General features: G+C 31.6%; 1 protein-coding gene across 1 annotated transcript; it reads left to right on the plus strand.

Moving 5' to 3' along the window:
* The first annotated feature begins 1732 nt into the window (after positions 1 to 1732).
* Positions 1733 to 7684, plus strand: LOC134715363 (proline-rich protein PRCC-like). Its single transcript, XM_063577502.1, has 7 exons — positions 1733 to 2080; positions 2622 to 2779; positions 3416 to 3472; positions 4068 to 4772; positions 5554 to 5607; positions 6228 to 6428; positions 7473 to 7684. The coding sequence occupies exons 1-7, from the start codon at positions 1852 to 1854 to the stop codon at positions 7557 to 7559; spliced, it is 1491 nt and encodes a 496-aa protein (XP_063433572.1). The 5' UTR covers positions 1733 to 1851; the 3' UTR covers positions 7560 to 7684.
* The last annotated feature ends 10049 nt before the right edge of the window (positions 7685 to 17733 follow it).

A 17733-nucleotide genomic window follows, 5' to 3' on the forward strand; every position in this document is an offset into this window, starting at 1 on the left:
TATCATTTGTTGGCAAGTCAATTGGATCTGAGTTACCTGAGTTTAGCTCTTTGAAAAAGTTGAGTAAATCCTCAAAATCAATATTCGGTTGTTTTGAATGTTCGCGTTGGTTCAAAATTTTCCAATACTCTTTGGTGTTTTGAGATCTAAGATTTTTTAATTTTCGAGCCATATCTTTTTTATGTTTTTTAATAGCCTTGTCCATGACCTTTTTATATCTTTTCTCAGATTCTTTGACTTTATTAGATAATAAAGGCGAAGGCCTCGCCTTAAGCTTGCGCTTAAATTTCCTATAATTCTGTCTCTCAAATTTACACTCAAGGTAAAACAAATTAATTATTTACAATTTTTTGATAAATTATGATCAAATTAGCATCAATATCTTTATTTGTTTTTCCGATGGATCTTGGTAAACGTTAATTATATTATTTAAAAGAAACATATATATAGATATAGGAAGATGTGGTGTGAGTGCCAATGAGACAATTCTCCATCCAAATAACAATTTAAAAAGTAAACCATTATAGGTTAAAGTACGGTCTTCAACAAGGAGCCTTGGCTTATACAACTTAATAATTTGGAAATTTTCATAATTGGATATAACAATCAAGAAAGTTACGTTGCCATAGAATTAACACAGTTATGGTTTAAACTAGCCAGGTATGGCATTTTTTATTTGCAATGTGGACTCTTTAGAATAAATCTGAATTGAATATAAAAAATACTCTATAATTCCTGAAAAAAATATCAGGAAATTTGTAACTGATTAAATCTTAAAATTTCAGTGACAATGAAAAATTCTAAAACTCACTAGTAATTTTTAGGGATTATATATAAAATTTTACGAATTATTTTATCAGAATTCTGGGAAAATAAAGTTTCTACATAATGACTGATTATACAAATTCTCTATAACATATATATACATATTTTTAGTATACTAGGGGTAGTAGTTCCCAAGGTCAATAAACTCATTATGGCGTCTATAAAACTCTCAACTGATGATTACTTTTAATTCACCAGATGTGATTAAAAAAACAACTTGTTATTGGTAAATGTACGGGAAAACTTGTTTCCGAATCACGTTGTATTACTGTTTATGTATGTGTATGTGTCATATAGGACCGACCTATATCTGATGTCTATAGTTTGATGTAAACCACAGCATGACAAGGCTTGATAGTATTCGGCAAAACTTGTTGAAATTTTTTGGTCCTCAGCATGCCAAGAAATTGCCTCCGTTGAAATTCTGACTTGAAACACACCATAGAGCAAATTACATGGATGATAAGTATCATGACCATTTGGCATATGGATGTGTTCTAAGCGACACGTATATATGAAGGTCAGACATTAATTTGTTGAATGAAATCAAATCTTCAAATACTAATGGGTGCCGTAGGAGGTCGACGAGAATTTTTAGCGATGATTTCTTGGCATGATAGCTTTCAAATCATTTACAATAACAGTAATGAAAACATAATCAACCTAGTTCAAGTTTCAGGGGCGGGTCCATTCATTTTAAAAGGGGGTTCCTAACCCAGAACAAGGTGGTCCAATATATGTTAAAGGCCATTGTTTACTGTTCACCTTTTACATAATAATAGAATTCACAAACATTTATGTTTTACAATTAATGTGGTCATGTACCTTTTGCCATTTTAGATCTTTCTCGTTCTAATTTTACACCTTCAGTTTTCGGTTTTAAGCTACCGCTGCAGTTCCGTTTTTGATTTTAATATTACTATGTGTGGTTCACTTCCGTCAAAAAATATCACAATCTTCTTTGCTTTGGAAATATTTCTAAAGAGATTGTAATTTCATTTAAAGGAGATCCATTTTGGGCATTAAATGTCTCTCGTCGCATACTATACTTCTAGTGACAATGACAGTGAAGACGAGACGGATGTCAAACACCATAAAAACAGCACCAATGGCAATGGGGAATCTGTAGTACAAACAACAACAAATGTTTCCTTAGAAAAAACGACGAAATCTGAAAATGAAAGGCCACACAAGACCCAAGAGTTTCAAAGTTTGATACATGATGTTGATGATTCTGTTAATTCCCTCTTAAAAAGTATGTCCATGTGTCTACTTCATTATTTTTTTTTTCTCATAATTTCTTCAAATAATTCAGTGTTCTCCCAAGGCTGTTTTATCATCACGGTACCATGAAGCAAATTATGTATTTTTCCTGTGATGCAATAAATAATTCCGTTATGCTATAATTGTTTTGAGGATGGAATTTTTCCTTTCATGTTACTACAGTACTAAACATTTGTACATAATACATTTCCATAAAAGTTAAAACCAATGTTCATATTTTAAATTTTGATCTACATGTTTGTATACTGCTTGTGATCATAAAAATTGTATCGCCTAAAATCACATACCTTTAAGTCGGACTATAGAGGCAATTGCCCTTAGGGTGATATCTGTTACGATATGATAAAAAAAATTACAGACTTGTATGCACTGATTGCAAACTTTGACAAAACTACAAGTCAAATAACCATGAAAATATGATTTTCCTTAATCCACAAAAATTGGTATTCACATCAGTGAATGAACCCATACTATATTATGATTAATCGTACTTCCTTCTTTAACATTAACAGATTTACCTGCACCAAAAACAGTGACACAATCTGATAGAAAACAAGATGATTATCTTGAAGATGCAGTCAAAGCAAAACCATCACAGATAGCAGATGCACCGAAACCTCCATCAAAAACTAGAAAGCCGGTGAAAATATCTATCCCTACCATTGATTCGGTAAGATTATTTCTTTATATTTCAATTTAAGTTTGGAATATGCATGATTGTAAAACTCTTAAAGGGAAGTCACTTAGTGAGTTTGGCAGTTTTCTATGAAGAAATTTTTCAATCTGTAAATACATGAAATAGTGATGGATGATTTCAATTTTTTATAAAGTCAGAACAATTGGGTGTCATAATTTATATTTCTTTCTTTCAAGCGGACATTTACATGTGCATCCAACATGCATTTTGTCTTAACCAAGGGAGCATGTTAAAAATAGTCAGATACATTAGATTAAGATATGTGATATTTATTATGAGTAAGCAACCAAACAATAAAAAAGAAGCATAAAGGCATCTACAGATCAACATATGCATGGTATGCAACAATAGACATATGCCCATACGGGTAATCAAGCTCTAAATTACACAAACTTCTTACATAAAGTTTGATTTTTAGTCATATTGTATGGAATTTTCATGTTCAAATTCTTCTTTTTTGCCATTTACATTTGTACTTATTTATCAATTTTGTTTAAGGGCTCATATAGTAGACATTTGAATATGATTCTCATGAATTTGTCAGGTGTTTATTAATTAAGTGTGCTAAAATCAGCAAAAAGATACATGTATGTATTTTTTAATTTTCAGGATTCAGATGATGAAAAGGAACCAAGAAAAAAGAAACAGAAAATAGGTCCTCAGACAGTAGGTTATTGATTTACTATGAAAGAGAGGTCGTGTCAAGGGGACGACAGTAACCAAACTATGCAAACATGAAATCAATAGACTTTGTCTGGCTGAGGGAGACAAATTCTGTTTGAATGTAGAAAAAGTACCAATTTAACTTTTTGCATTACAAAAAAATTTCATTAAAAGAATACTGTGACATAACTATTCAAATCATAAATGTTCATTTGGTAACTATTTTTATATATATATATACATCTTTAAAAAAAAACTTTACTAAGAAAATGTTCATTCACGGTAAACATATTTGCAGATGATAATCTCATTTGCTGTGGAGAAGGATTTCATGACTTGACGACATTTTTACATACCATGAAAAGCAGTTAAGTTTAAGGATTACAATCTCTTATCACTACAGTTTTCAATTGAGGTAATCAATAAATGTTGATGAAGTTCATTTTAGTTTTGTCAAATGCTGGTTGGGGCATGTGTTACCAACTTTTTATGTGTTTTTACACATGTATAAGAGATCCAACAGTAAATTTTAATAACCTTGTTAAATTTATATTGATTTGGTGATATCTATTTAATCACATAATTAATATCATTACAGGGCAAAACAGGATTGACAGCAAGCTTACCTCCTCCTATTCATTCTTCAAGAAAAGAATCTGGTAGAACATTATTACCCTATGTATTCACGAAGAAGAAACAAACAGACTCTAAGCCAGTGAAAAACAGTACTAACAACAGTGTGAAATCATCGACTGTTTCTAAACCTGATACTACATCATCTAAGACTTTAAATATTGCCACGTATGGTAGTGAAAGTGATGATAGTGGAAATGAAGATGACTCATCAAATTTCTTTTCTCTAGGTTCAGTTGAACAGACAGTTAAACCTGCTGAATCATCAAATTTTTTCTCATTAGATACTCAAATTCAGCCCATAAGATCTGGTGTGCAACCAACTATGCATTCAACTTTACCTAAAGTAAATTTAAATCTTCCTCCTCCAATTAAATCTGTTGAAACAAAAGTGACAATAGAGACTAACCAATCAGATCTATCGACACAACATACAAGTTTGAAGAGAGGTATTACTGGGAATGATTCCTCTATTGGGGAAAGTTCTAAAAATCAAGACAAGCCATCAAATATGAGCTCTACCATGGAAAATGCACCATTGTCTTTTAAATCTACAATGAAAAGACCTTATAGAAATTTTCAAAGTTTTCATACTCCAGAAAGTTCTTACCAACCAGGAAATTATGAAACAGACACAGTAGGTCCTACTATCTGTGAACAGAACGCTGAGGTAATGGTTTATTTTGGTCAGAGTTATTTTCATGTTGGGCAAGTACATTTTAATTTCATAGTGCTTCAGATGAATGGGGAAACAGATTTAATAAATTTGACCCAGTAGAGTTCATTTGACTTTGGTGAGGAAGTTGCGTCTCTTTTTTGCTTTGCTTTGTCTGCCTGCCAAAAACTACAATCGATTCATTCTGGAGTTGTAACAGTCCCTTTCTTTATCAATAATTTTATATTTTTGGTTAGGATGATGTAACTTCAATCTTTCATTTATAAGTAAAGAAATTAAAAGACAGAACCAATTTATATTCTTGTTCATCGAAACAAAGTAAAAGCATTGAACCTGGCTGTAGACTGATTGTATTTTATTTGAAGGAAAACAATGTTTTATGTAAACACATCACCAGGTAGTTTATTTTCACTCTTTTTTTCTGTTTTAATTACATGTACCTTTACTCAGGGTTGGAAAATGTCCATTGAGAAAATTATAGATCTTGAAAGTTTTGTTGGAATCTCCTCTCATATATATTTAAGTGCTTTTACAAACAATTTTTAAACATCAATGCTGATGATTTCATTAGTAAAGTTGAATACCAAAAATCTCTTGGTAACGAGATGAAATAAATGTATAAGACCTTTACATAAAAAAGAAAGATGGACGTCCTTCACAAGAGAAAGGGTAACATCACATCTCTTACTGTGTTTATTTTAGCATTACCTGCATGTATATGAAAGAAAGATGATTGCCACTAGATATTACCATGTGCTGTATCTTTTTATTTTAGGTTGAAGGCTATTCTAATGTAGATGACATCAATGTATTACAGCAAGATGAAGAGGTATGTATTTTCAAATTGAGGCTATAAAAGAAATTTGCAACCTTCCCATTTTATGCTTATATTTACTGGTAAAACTGAAACTTATGTTAAATTTAATTGCAAAGACTAGAACAAAATTAATATCTGATAATTAAAGCCTGTGTTTTAATTTTTGTCACACTTGTGTAAGTCAAATTTGGTTAAAAGAAGGAATTGCTTTTCTTTTATATCTACTATATATACATGTAATTTACATTTTTGTACTACAAATTAATATGAATGAAATTAATTGAATATAATCAAATTTTGAAATTATTATGTAAAACTTAATGAATTGGAGAATATCACAATAATGCATCATCAATTGTTCAAGATTCCTTTGAAACTTTTCACTAAAAAAAAACTTACAATAAAAAATACTTGAATGATTTGAACATTTTAAGTTGACTTGAAAAACAAGTTTTTTAGTGAAAAAAAACAGTGAATTGAAATTGAATTATAATTTATAAGGTTTTATTATGATAAATCAATTGAATACAAATATTCTCAACTTAGTAAAAAAGTAGTATTTAAGGAGAAAACATTTGTACAGTAAAAAGCAGTGATCATATGTTGATTGTTTGTTTTTTGTTATTTTGTAGTTTCTTAGGTTACAAGGTAAACACTCACGAGGTAAAGAACCTATACAATTTGTAGATGTCAATGCTGATGATTTTATTAGTACAGCTGCATACCAAATAGCCCTGACTGAAGAGACAGAATACAGACCTTCTCATAAAAAGGGAGAGGGACCTTCTTCACAACAGAAAAAAAAACATCACATCACTTATCTAGCTCACCAGGTAAAGTATCATTATTTTTAAACATTTGACATTACTATTGAAGAACAAAATATCAGGAAAGTTAATACATGTACAGATAATAGATTTTTTTCAAATTACCAACTTTTGACCCTGAAGTATGTAAATTTTTGTCAGGCTACCTTCTATTTGGTGGTATATTCTGGTTCTTTGTCAAGTAAGAGCAACTAAATGAAGTAAAATCAAGCTTACAATCGGTGTAATTTAAATGAAGCATAATTTTTATGCCCCACCTACGATAGTAGAGGGGCATTATGTTTTCTGGTCTGTGCGTCCGTCTGTCCGTCCTTCTTACCCTCTGTCCTTCCATCCATTCGTTCAGGTTTAAGTTTTAAGTCAAGTTAGTTTTTGATGAAGTTGAAGTCCAATCAACTTCATTCTTAGTATACATGTTCCCTATGATATGATCTTTCTAATTTAATTGCCAAATTAGACTTTTAACTCAAATTCAGGGTCCACTGAACATAGAAAATGATAGTGCAAGTTTCAGGTTTAAGTTTTTGGTCAATGTAGTTTTTGATTTAGTTGAAGTCCAATTAACTTGAAACTGTGTACACATGTTCCTTAGGTTATGATCTTTCTAATTTAGAATTATATTTTTATCCCAATTTCACGGTCCACTAAACAGAAAATGATAATGGGAGTGGGTATCCGTGTACTATTGACACATTCTTGTTTTGTTTACTACACATAAGAAAAACTACTGGCAAAAAGTTAATTTTTCCCCAAACTGTGTTTGTAGTCTAGAAAATAGACTTATTAAATAACCCAAGTGTATACTGATAAAAACTATCAATATCAACAAACTATCCTTTTTCACAAATATGTCAAGCTCTGAATTGTCTCAAGTCTAGAATACATGTAGTTGTGAATAAATCTTTCAGAGAACTATAAAGATTTCCAAGCAGTACAAAATTCACACGTTGACAAAATAATTAAAAATGCCTTCTTTTTCCATTATATTATATCAATTTGTATTTAGTGTGACAAAAATTCTTTAAAAAAATATATATATTTTAATTTCAGGCTAAAGAAAGAGAGATTGAGCTGAAAAATGCTTGGTCGCAGAATGCGATGTCCAAAAGACAAACACAAGCAAAATATGGTTTCTAATAGTATGTGTAAATATAGAACAATTACAATACACGTGTGTCAGCTTAAATTATAAATGTGTACAAAGTGGAACATGTTGTACACATAAAGGATGTAAAAATAAAAGTATGTGTCATTAAAAAAGATGTTCTGACAATTTATCTATACCCAGCCCTGTAGCAAAGACTAGGCCAGTGATGTTATGTTAACATCCTGTCTTCCATTCTAATGTGCATGTGTCATTTGAACATGGTTTCTAGATTATCTCTTATTTCATTATCTAAATTTACTACTCTTAATTAACACTTCATTATTTGCATTTCTAGATTATAGAGAAATTTATAAAACAAAAATCAATGAAAAACATTTGGATATTGTTTATTTTAAGCAATGAAATACATGTATTCATATTGTGGGGGAACATCCTTTGTGAAAAATGTAGAAAAAAAGAAACCCTGCATGAAGTTGTGGTCACATTAACTTAAAACTAAAGTACAAAATTATGATGAAAACTTTTAAATATAAGGATTTGCAGAATTCTTGTATTTTATGGAAAAGATTAAAAAAAAAAAAACTAGAATGCCTTCAATTAAGTAATTCTTATAAACAACAATAAATTATCAACTAACAACCTTACTCCATAACAAAGTTTGTCAAAAGCTACCCAATACAATAAAACTGTTTTAAGGAAACTAGCTTTTCAGGTAGATATTTGCCCAATTAAGATTTTGCCAAAACAGTTGTTTGAAAAAAAAAGGAAAGGAAGGGCCAATCAGAAATGAAAGTTAAAAAAAGGACAACCATGGCAAAAAAAAAAAGTAAAAACACAAAAAGTCCACAAAACACACTATTGGTTGAGCATATCAAAATAAATTAAAAAATATGAGCGATGGGAACACCACCAAGAACTAAGGTAGGACTGATTTGTTTTTAAAGAGTAAGCATTTTAAACTCCACAAGTAGCACATGTCATGTTAACATTGGGTGATCAAATAAATAAGAGCACAAAGTTCTGAATTTGGACATATGTGACTGTTTACTTTGGTTAACCTCTGATAAATCATGTGAAATTTAAAAAAAAATAATAGTAAGGAACTACTCAACACAGGTCCACTTTTAATTGACCAATTTCACACTTGTCTTTCCAGAGTTATGTTTCTTTATTAAATGGAAAATAGGAGAATCTTGTGTTGTTTTATCTAATTGGTTGCTTGTTGTTAAGAAACACTGTCTTAAGAGGATAACCTGGTTTCAAATCATGGAGAAAATAAACAAATGGTCCATTTCTAACAAGATTACTTTGTATAAAGGCTCATTTGAAATGTTTCTTTTTCATGGTTCAAAGAATGAAACCATTTAGTATTATTCTTTGATTTTTATTATTAGTAATGATTTAAGAAATTTCATTGGTATTTAATCTTTGAGGGTAATTGAAGGAAAGTATGATTTATAAAATTTTTGTTTTGGCCTTTTAAATTCAGAAATAAGAAATATTGATTTTGAAAATCAGGAAGCAGTTTATTTTCATATAATGACTGCCAATACCAGGCTGTAAAATGTAAAATAACAAAAGTTAGAACTCATAGGAAAATTCAAAACAGAAAGTCCTAATCAAATGGCAAAATCAAAAGTTCAGAAACATCAAACCGATGCATAACAACTGTTATATTCATGACTTGGAACAGACATTTTCTTATGTAGGAAATGACAGATTGAACCTGGTTTTAAAGCTAGCTAAACTTATCCCTTCTATGACAGTCATATAAAATTCCTTTATATTGACAACAATGTGTGAACAAAACAAACAGACATAATAAGTAAAAATGTTAAAACTAGGGGTACAGCAGTCAAAATTATGTTGTTATATTAATCACTATAGAAACAGACAAATATACCAACAATGTAAAAGAAAACACATATCTACAAAGTACATTAGCAAAAACAAACGACAAGAACTCAAAATTGACCATAGCACAATAACACAATGGCAGGATGTACAGTACCCATCCTAGACATAATAAAATTGAGAATGGCAATGGGGAATTTGTCAAAGAGACAATAACCTTGACCAAAGTACAGACAACAGCTGAAGGCCACCAATGGGTCTTTAATGCAGCGACAAAATCCATCACGCATGGGTGGTCATCACCTGGCTCCTAAAAACAATGTTGTACTAAATCCAGTGGAATAGAAGTATATAATAAAAAATCCTGAGGGTATCTAGAATAAAGTTTGTGTTTTATTTTCTGTTTTGTCAAAAACATGGCCGCCATGGCTAAAATAGAACATGGGGGTAAAATGCAGTTTTTGGCTGAAGTATTTATAGCAAATCTGATATGAATTAAAAAAAAATCATAATTAGGTCAAGTTCTATCTGCCATGAAATTTTCAGATGAATCTATCAAGCCATTGTTGGGTTGCTGCCCCTAAATTAGTAATTTTAAGGAAATTTTGAAGTTTTTAGTTAATAAAAATTACTAATGTTAAAGATAAACTTTAACAGCAAAAATGTTCAGCAAAGTAGGATCTACAAATATGTTGATATGATCTAAATTGTCAATCCACCCCTTAAGGAGTTGCTGCCCTTTAAACAGATTTTTTTCTTAATTTGTTCATCTAGTTTGCTTGCTCTATAACTGCTGAATCAATTTCAGAATATCTAGTAAAAATTTTGTATTTCATTTCCTTGTACATCAAGAAACATAGCCACTTGGACTAAAATGGAACACGGGGTAAAATAAAATTGAGGATGGAAATGGGGAATGTGTTTAACATGAAACCCTATGGGAAAAAACAGGGAACTCTTTTTGTCAGAACACACTGTCAAACATTTACAAGTCATACTATCCACACTGATCTGTGTCCACACTTGTTAACATATAATATTGTTTTACAATGAATGTTATGTATAACAGTATAAGCAAGGAGGTTGTATAATTTCCTTGGTATAGGCAAAGTTGGTCCAATTTAGTCCGACGGTTCAATAGTAAGTATGACAGTTCGATTGTCCGACGGTTCGATAATCGACAGGATGACACATTAAAATAAAAGTCGAGGGTCATAAATATTTCCATATTCGGCCCTCTGTCACAGGGTGGTTATTCTGCCCTTTCAAACCATTTAAAAATTTCTTAGCTATTTCTCTTTTCATTCGCAAATTAACGGGCATGGTCGGAAGATAGATTCCTGGCTGCTGTACCGCATTAGCAATGATTGAGGTGTTTAAATATATTCAACGATATATGAAAGATGGCATATTTTGAATTAATATTGATTTACTAATAGTACCCTTGCATCGGAAATAAACACATCTATTCTAAATAAATCATTAAAGATGGCCTTTTTTTTATTATTAATTATATTGATTTACTAATAGGGACTTTTCTTCTAAACTAAGCACATTTATTCTAATCATTAAAGATGGCATATTTTTGGAATTAATATTGGTTTACACATAGGGTCTTTGCATCGCGGGAAATCAACACATTTATTATAAAACCAGTTGTTGACATGGCACGGTTTTGTGACAGTTCTCTCATATTTTATGATAGTATGATACTAAACCCCTAACATAAATGATTGTGCTCGATATGCACATGATGAAGACATAATTTTTCAATCAGTGTAATTGAGGTGTGAGGCTTGCGTGTCAGTAACTGACGTAACAGCTAGTAAGCCTTTGTTAATGTATGTATCATTGTCACTTTGCTTAGTTTTTTTTGTTGCGTTTACTGGCATTGGACTCGGACTTCTTTTAATTAAACTGAGTTTTACTGTGCGTATTGCTGTGTGATAATAAATAAGCTTTATTTAGAGTCGGCAAGGTATACAAACATAGACAAAAATAAGCTCTAATTAGCTTTTAACAAACATGATTGTTTATCCTCATTGACTTGAAGTATAAAAGGGGGACCGGGTTGAGATCTCACTAAACATGTTAAACCCCGCCGCATTTTTGTGCCTATCCCAAGTCCGGAGCCTCCTTCCTTTCAAGTGTTAGTCTTGTATGTGTGGGGTTTTTTTTTATTTACTCTGATTACGTTCTACTTCATATGTACAATACAATACAATACAATATTTTATTAACGTCTCACCTTTTACAAAGCAATACATAACACTTTGATTAAAACAAATTACACATATGTAAAAGCCATTCATATAGAATTATGAGAGACGATTATTTACAAATTCGAAACAAATTTCACACCGCTTAAAACATCAAATATATATATACTAAAAAAAATAATTTAAAAATATAAAAAAATTAAAAATTAAAAAACAAGCAAATACAAAACTATCTACATGTATATAAAAATCTACGTCTCCTATCTAAAATGTCTCTGCAGGTTTTGGCACACAAACGTATATTGTTAACACCACATAGAATCACAGATAGCTTATCTTGACTAGAAAAATTATCAAAACCATCAATATTTAAAGTATTAAAACAACTGTCCCTAATATCATCATACAGTGGGCAAAATAAAAGTACATGTTCTTCGTTTTCAATGGAGTCAGGACAGCAAAAGCAAGTTCGTTCTAGCAATCTTAGGTTCTCGTATCTCCCGGTCTCGACGCGAATTGGCGCTACTCCACACCTAAACTTAGCGTAAGCACTTCTGTACGATGTTGGCATGTAGTAGAACGTAATCAGAGATCAATATTTTAATTAGATTGGACCCCATAAAGTTAAATGGTTGCTCCCTTAAGTTAATTATATAATACGTGTCTTTGTCTTTCAATATTTTTTTTCTTTTGGGATTACCAAATAGAGGAGAAAGATACCAAAGGGATTGTCAAACTCTTAAGTCGAAAATAAACTTAAAACGCTAATTAAAAAAAAGACAAACCGACAAACAACAGCTAAAAAAACACAACATAGAAGACTAACGACTTAACAACACAAACCCAACCAAACACTAGGGTTGCTACGGAAGGGTGACCAGGTCCTGTTCCGCACGTGGCACCCGTCGTGTTGCTCATGTTAGTACAAACTCTAATTGACTTAATATAATTCAAATTCTGTATAAAAAAAGAAGAGACGATATTGATGTTAATATTACAATTAGAACATATTTGGCTGCTATCATCTTTGAAACGGATATTCTGTAACGGTCAACCAACTCGTAATGGCATCCATACAATTCACGGTGGGTATGGTTGTCCTGCGAGAGAACGTACTGTGCTGGTGATTTGGTCCTGACGGGTGCTGGTGGGTCCTGATTCTGTGCTGGTGGGTTTGTTTACATTGTATCAGAACGGCAATAAAACGACTGTTTTGTTGCTTAATTGTTCTCTGATGTGTCATAAGTACCATGCAAAGTATATTACAATAATATTATATTGTAAAAGTCGTGCAAGTTCGTTAAACGGAATTGTCCTGACGCTGTGCTGGTGATAAGAAAAAAGGTCCTGGTTCTGTGCTCCTATGTCCTGGTTCTGTGCTTTTATATTTAGTTAAAAGTGACATATATTCAAGATCATTGATGCTGTACTGTTATTGACTTATTAGCTGTTGTCTGCTTTCTTGAAATTGACATTGTTGTGAATCTGTTTACTGTTATTATGAGAGAAAAAATACCCCTATTTTTATTTTATTTTTTAAAACTAACTTTAATCTTATTTATTGGCCTGTTAATGGGACCCTTCTTGCCCCCTTTTAAGATAAGAAAATATGTTTACGATTTTCGGGATTACTATCATTTTGCAAGATCACCAAAATACGTGGTAATTTATACAATACTTATATAAAGTAGATGATGTGGTATGTTTGTTGTCAATGGACAAATCTCCATAAGAAACCAAAGGAAGTATGTGTGAACAACCATACGTCATCGTACGACCTTCAACAATAACCCATAAAATAAAAATGGAAAGCAAAAATATAGAACAAAGGACTTTCTGAGCGTCTTTAGCAGCTTAAAACACATTTGTTTGTGAACAATTGAGTGCTGACTATAAGAATGACAATAGTATTGCAGGTTTGTTTGTTTTGTGGGTTGTTTTTTTTTTTGGAAAAGGGGGGGGGGGGTAAGTTATAGCGAAATTACAGTGAAAGCTTGGAATAGTTTCCCGTAAGATTTAAAAGTTGTATTGTAAAAGAAAAATGTATCTTATAGCTATTAAGAATCACTTGCTGTAAGAATTTTCCAACACATTTTTTTGTTGTCTAAACGGTTATCAGGTATTTTTTTTTTCGAAAGTTCGATAGAACACTAAAAAAAACACTATTTCATGAAAGGGCAGGCTAGAATATGTCAGAGAATGAAGACGAGATAACCTAGAGAACACTAATAAAATTAAGATTTCTTAGCTTTTTTCATTTCAAAATAATTTTTTTTTGATTAAGAATTACGGGGGAGGAAGTGAACAATGTGTCCTTCTTTTCTATATATAAATATTTTTCATGAATAAAAATAAACTGATCTGTGTCCACACTTGTTAACATATAATATTGTTTTACAATGAATGTTATGTATAACAGTATAAGCAAGGAGGTTGTATAATTTCCTTGGTATAGGCAAAGTTGGTCCAATTTAGTCCGACGGTTCAATAGTAAGTATGACAGTTCGATTGTCCGACGGTTCGATAATCGACAGGATGACACATTAAAATAAAAGTCGAGGGTCATAAATATTTCCATATTCGGCCCTCTGTCACAGGGTGGTTATTCTGCCCTTTCAAACCATTTAAAAATTTCTTAGCTATTTCTCTTTTCATTCGCAAATTAACGGGCATGGTCGGAAGATAGATTCCTGGCTGCTGTACCGCATTAGCAATGATTGAGGTGTTTAAATATATTCAACGATATATGAAAGATGGCATATTTTGAATTAATATTGATTTACTAATAGTACCCTTGCATCGGAAATAAACACATCTATTCTAAATAAATCATTAAAGATGGCCTTTTTTTTATTATTAATTATATTGATTTACTAATAGGGACTTTTCTTCTAAACTAAGCACATTTATTCTAATCATTAAAGATGGCATATTTTTGGAATTAATATTGGTTTACACATAGGGTCTTTGCATCGCGGGAAATCAACACATTTATTATAAAACCAGTTGTTGACATGGCACGGTTTTGTGACAGTTCTCTCATATTTTATGATAGTATGATACTAAACCCCTAACATAAATGATTGTGCTCGATATGCACATGATGAAGACATAATTTTTCAATCAGTGTAATTGAGGTGTGAGGCTTGCGTGTCAGTAACTGACGTAACAGCTAGTAAGCCTTTGTTAATGTATGTATCATTGTCACTTTGCTTAGTTTTTTTTGTTGCGTTTACTGGCATTGGACTCGGACTTCTTTTAATTAAACTGAGTTTTACTGTGCGTATTGCTGTGTGATAATAAATAAGCTTTATTTAGAGTCGGCAAGGTATACAAACATAGACAAAAATAAGCTCTAATTAGCTTTTAACAAACATGATTGTTTATCCTCATTGACTTGAAGTATAAAAGGGGGACCGGGTTGAGATCTCACTAAACATGTTAAACCCCGCCGCATTTTTGTGCCTATCCCAAGTCCGGAGCCTCCTTCCTTTCAAGTGTTAGTCTTGTATGTGTGGGGTTTTTTTTTATTTACTCTGATTACGTTCTACTTCATATGTACAATACAATACAATACAATATTTTATTAACGTCTCACCTTTTACAAAGCAATACATAACACTTTGATTAAAACAAATTACACATATGTAAAAGCCATTCATATAGAATTATGAGAGACGATTATTTACAAATTCGAAACAAATTTCACACCGCTTAAAACATCAAATATATATATACTAAAAAAAATAATTTAAAAATATAAAAAAATTAAAAATTAAAAAACAAGCAAATACAAAACTATCTACATGTATATAAAAATCTACGTCTCCTATCTAAAATGTCTCTGCAGGTTTTGGCACACAAACGTATATTGTTAACACCACATAGAATCACAGATAGCTTATCTTGACTAGAAAAATTATCAAAACCATCAATATTTAAAGTATTAAAACAACTGTCCCTAATATCATCATACAGTGGGCAAAATAAAAGTACATGTTCTTCGTTTTCAATGGAGTCAGGACAGCAAAAGCAAGTTCGTTCTAGCAATCTTAGGTTCTCGTATCTCCCGGTCTCGACGCGAATTGGCGCTACTCCACACCTAAACTTAGCGTAAGCACTTCTGTACGATGTTGGCATGTAGTAGAACGTAATCAGAGATCAATATTTTAATTAGATTGGACCCCATAAAGTTAAATGGTTGCTCCCTTAAGTTAATTATATAATACGTGTCTTTGTCTTTCAATATTTTTTTTCTTTTGGGATTACCAAATAGAGGAGAAAGATACCAAAGGGATTGTCAAACTCTTAAGTCGAAAATAAACTTAAAACGCTAATTAAAAAAAAGACAAACCGACAAACAACAGCTAAAAAAACACAACATAGAAGACTAACGACTTAACAACACAAACCCAACCAAACACTAGGGTTGCTACGGAAGGGTGACCAGGTCCTGTTCCGCACGTGGCACCCGTCGTGTTGCTCATGTTAGTACAAACTCTAATTGACTTAATATAATTCAAATTCTGTATAAAAAAAGAAGAGACGATATTGATGTTAATATTACAATTAGAACATATTTGGCTGCTATCATCTTTGAAACGGATATTCTGTAACGGTCAACCAACTCGTAATGGCATCCATACAATTCACGGTGGGTATGGTTGTCCTGCGAGAGAACGTACTGTGCTGGTGATTTGGTCCTGACGGGTGCTGGTGGGTCCTGATTCTGTGCTGGTGGGTTTGTTTACATTGTATCAGAACGGCAATAAAACGACTGTTTTGTTGCTTAATTGTTCTCTGATGTGTCATAAGTACCATGCAAAGTATATTACAATAATATTATATTGTAAAAGTCGTGCAAGTTCGTTAAACGGAATTGTCCTGACGCTGTGCTGGTGATAAGAAAAAAGGTCCTGGTTCTGTGCTCCTATGTCCTGGTTCTGTGCTTTTATATTTAGTTAAAAGTGACATATATTCAAGATCATTGATGCTGTACTGTTATTGACTTATTAGCTGTTGTCTGCTTTCTTGAAATTGACATTGTTGTGAATCTGTTTACTGTTATTATGAGAGAAAAAATACCCCTATTTTTATTTTATTTTTTAAAACTAACTTTAATCTTATTTATTGGCCTGTTAATGGGACCCTTCTTGCCCCCTTTTAAGATAAGAAAATATGTTTACGATTTTCGGGATTACTATCATTTTGCAAGATCACCAAAATACGTGGTAATTTATACAATACTTATATAAAGTAGATGATGTGGTATGTTTGTTGTCAATGGACAAATCTCCATAAGAAACCAAAGGAAGTATGTGTGAACAACCATACGTCATCGTACGACCTTCAACAATAACCCATAAAATAAAAATGGAAAGCAAAAATATAGAACAAAGGACTTTCTGAGCGTCTTTAGCAGCTTAAAACACATTTGTTTGTGAACAATTGAGTGCTGACTATAAGAATGACAATAGTATTGCAGGTTTGTTTGTTTTGTGGGTTGTTTTTTTTTTTGGAAAAGGGGGGGGGGGGGGTAAGTTATAGCGAAATTACAGTGAAAGCTTGGAATAGTTTCCCGTAAGATTTAAAAGTTGTATTGTAAAAGAAAAATGTATCTTATAGCTATTAAGAATCACTTGCTGTAAGAATTTTCCAACACATTTTTTTGTTGTCTAAACGGTTATCAGGTATTTTTTTTTTCGAAAGTTCGATAGAACACTAAAAAAAACACTATTTCATGAAAGGGCAGGCTAGAATATGTCAGAGAATGAAGACGAGATAACCTAGAGAACACTAATAAAATTAAGATTTCTTAGCTTTTTTCATTTCAAAATAATTTTTTTTTGATTAAGAATTACGGGGGAGGAAGTGAACAATGTGTCCTTCTTTTCTATATATAAATATTTTTCATGAATAAAAATAAAATGTGCCTTGATTATAATTGAAAATGAGTAAATGGAAAAAATACCCAACTAAAATACACTTTTATTTTAATATTGGTAATATCACTAAGTAAAAGTTTTGTGTGTCAAACACACCATCTCTGTAGTAATGACTCCTTACTAAGATGTTTCACTTCATTCATTTTTTTTCTGCATTTTTTTATATTTTGAATTTATAGAATTAT

Source organism: Mytilus trossulus, chromosome 4, assembly GCF_036588685.1.
Source record: "Mytilus trossulus isolate FHL-02 chromosome 4, PNRI_Mtr1.1.1.hap1, whole genome shotgun sequence".
NCBI classification, from domain to species: domain Eukaryota; kingdom Metazoa; phylum Mollusca; class Bivalvia; order Mytilida; family Mytilidae; genus Mytilus; species Mytilus trossulus.

Coding starts and splice junctions, on each gene's coding strand:
- LOC134715363 (XM_063577502.1), top strand. CDS start 1,852: ATGTCTCTCGTCGCATACTATACTTCTAGTGACAATGACAGTGAAGAC. Junction 4,773..5,553: donor TCTGTGAACAGAACGCTGAG/GTAATGGTTTAT, acceptor TTTTTATTTTAG/GTTGAAGGCTATTCTAATGT. Junction 6,429..7,472: donor TCACTTATCTAGCTCACCAG/GTAAAGTATCAT, acceptor TTTTAATTTCAG/GCTAAAGAAAGAGAGATTGA.